The 2,549-nt window shown below is 61.1% G+C and overlaps 1 protein-coding gene across 1 annotated transcript in view; it reads right to left on the bottom strand.

Annotated features, from left to right (window-relative positions):
• Positions 1-420: 420 nt before the first annotated feature.
• The window catches only part of ppm1e (protein phosphatase, Mg2+/Mn2+ dependent, 1E), a 76,558-nt gene continuing 74,429 nt past the window's right edge, over positions 421-2,549 (bottom strand). Inside the window, exon 7 of the mRNA XM_084073811.1 lies at positions 421-2,184. Coding sequence (XP_083929937.1) covers positions 1,124-2,184 — 1,061 coding nt within the window. The 3' untranslated portion in view covers positions 421-1,123. The remainder of the gene's footprint in view (positions 2,185-2,549) is intronic.

The raw sequence follows: 2,549 nt of genomic DNA, 5'->3' as shown, positions 1-2,549 counted from the left end.
GATCAGCTATTTTCGAAAAACATTTGAAATGATCATTTCTGAAGTTCTTGGGGAACCCAGAACCCAGAAGGATTAGAGCCACCTCCTGAGCAGGGACCCAAATTAGGTTCTGAGAGAAACTGAAACCGAGCCGTAGTGCATGGGAACAAAATACAGAGCCTGTGAAATACGTTTTCACGGCACGGTTCCCTTTAGTTCTTGCAGTCGAAAAGAGCCACTACTTTAAAAACAGGGCACTTACACACATACAGTATCAAGCCTGTTGGAAAGTCACTCCTGCTCCGTTTCTCTTTCCATGTAAACGCAAACTCGCGGCAGGCATGTCCAAGAAGCAAGTCTACGCAATAAAGAGAACCATGTGATCCGACAAAGACTATAAATAGAATATAATTTCTTAATAATATCCCCCACCCCCCCTACTCAACGCCATTATCCCCCCCCCCTGTCCCCCCTTGGAATACATATCGCTCTACATGTTGCTGTGATTCAGGTAAAGTGACTGCTAATCTTATAATCCTGTTTTAAGCGCTTTTATCTATGGACAGAGAGAGTGGGTGGGTTGATGGGGCGCGTTCGTCTCTTCCGAGAGAGAGAGAGAGAGAACAGAGCAGCGTGCGTCTGCCGCCCTGCCTGATTGTTCTACCCCCACCCCCCACCCCACCCCTCCCCGAGTTACAGTGCATGTCTGTGGGGGCGGGCGGGGGGCGGGTGGATGGGTTCGGGAGAGGTCGAGGAGGCAGGATACGCTCTACAGCTTGCAGCCTTGGGCATCACAGCGCAGACTGCTGCTGTTTCACCGATCGACAAGGGGGGGAGGGGTGGCTTTTTTTGCGCTCTTCGCCATGATGCCAAATGATGCTTCGATTAGCTCGGCCCGTCGCTATGGCCGCTGTTTGGGAACTGGCCGCCGCCGGCAGGGTAACTTCCAACCGGGGATTCAGTCAGTTGTAACAGGTGGACAACAGCGGGAGCCTAGCTGCTAACACGTGAAGAGGTGTTTGGGGGGGGGGGGTGAATACAGAGCAGATGCAGTGAGGGGGGGTGAGCGGGGGTAGGCAGGGTGGTTCAGTGGATGGAGGAGCTTGTGGGAGGGGCGGGGGCGGGGGGGGGGGGTGTTGCGTCTTCAGAGGCAGGTGTCGAGGTGGGCTGAGTGGGCCGCCGCCACCCCGGGCCTGGTCTCGGTGCGGCGCTGGGAGCAGCAGGGCACGTTGGGATGGGAGCCGGGGCGTCCCAACAGCGGATCCCTGCGGCCTCTACCCATCCTCCTCCGGCTCCACCTGGGATCCGCGCACGCCATCCGCCGATGGCGTCTCCCCTGCTGCTGCAGCAGGCCGGCCGCCAGGGCCCACAGTGGATCTGACGGGCCCGCCGGGGGGAGGCTGGCGGGCTCCTCCTGGCAGGCGGGGACGCAGGGCTTGGGTCTGGGCCTCCGCGGGCATTCTCCCAGGTACGGGTGGCAGACGCGGCCCGACCCCCACCCCCCGGGCGCGGGGCTGTCGTCGGCCCGCGTGGAGGAGGCGGAGGCGGAGGCGGAGGCGGCCGGGGTCAGCGTGACCCTGCCCTCCTCCCCCAGCAGCAGGGGTCCCGGCAGGCTGAGGCTGGTCCTGTCGGTGAAGGAGTCCATGCGGTCCTCGTAGCCCAGGTCGGCCGGCGCCGAGCACTGCTGCAGGGGCCAGCCGCCGCGGCCCTTCCCCCCGCCGCCGCCCACGTCGGCGGTGCTGCCTTTCTCTCCGCCGCCGCGCCGCGCCGCCTCCTCGTCCTCCTCCTCCTCCTCCTCGGCCTCCGGCTCGGTCATCGCCGCCTCCTCCTCGTCCAGCTCCACCTCGCCCACGCCGACCCCCCCGCCCTCCTCCTCCCCCGCCTCCTCGTCCACGCCGCCGCCGCCGCCCCCCGCCATGGGGGGCGGCGGGGGCGGGCAGCGCGGGTCGCGCAGGAACACCACGATGACGGAGATGTTGTCGCTGGAGCCGGCGTCGCGGGCCGACGCCACCAGCTTGTGGGCCACCATGGCCGTGTCGCCGGCGTTCTCCAGCAGGTGGTCGCTGACCGTGCGCACCGCCTCGTCCGGCGTCACCGTGTCCCAGAAGCCGTCGCAGGCCAGGATCAGGTAGTCCTCGGAGCCGTCCAGCGGGAAGTCGCCGTGGTCGGCGTCGCCGGAGATGTAGGGCTTGTGCTCCGAGTCGCCTGGAAAGATCGACATAAGGCAGGTGGTTCTCAGACGTTTTCATGTCACGAAAATGATTATGTATTTGGTTACGGACTCCCATCTGAAATATTTTGTGCCAGGGACCCCCAGAAACAAAGATTTGAGTTTAAAAAAAATTGCTTTAAAGGGTCTACACCATGAATTTTAACTTTTTCTTCATTTTTGTGTGTTTTTGGCCTCCCCCACCTCTCTTCTGTTCCAACAAATACCCGACTTCGAGCATGCAGGCTTTCATAGGCTATCTGTGGTTTTTATGTAAATTGGTCTGAAAACAGTCCGTCAGATTTGTTCCCCCACCCTACGTCACGTCTGGGAACAATTCCTCCCGTTTTTCAGTTCTAAC

Source organism: Gymnoscopelus microlampas, assembly GCF_963454915.1.
Source record: "Gymnoscopelus microlampas genome assembly, chromosome: 12".
Taxonomy (NCBI): domain Eukaryota; kingdom Metazoa; phylum Chordata; class Actinopteri; order Myctophiformes; family Myctophidae; genus Gymnoscopelus; species Gymnoscopelus microlampas.
The sequence above is the reverse complement of the archived record's forward strand: the minus strand, read 5'-3'. Positions and strand labels throughout refer to the sequence as shown.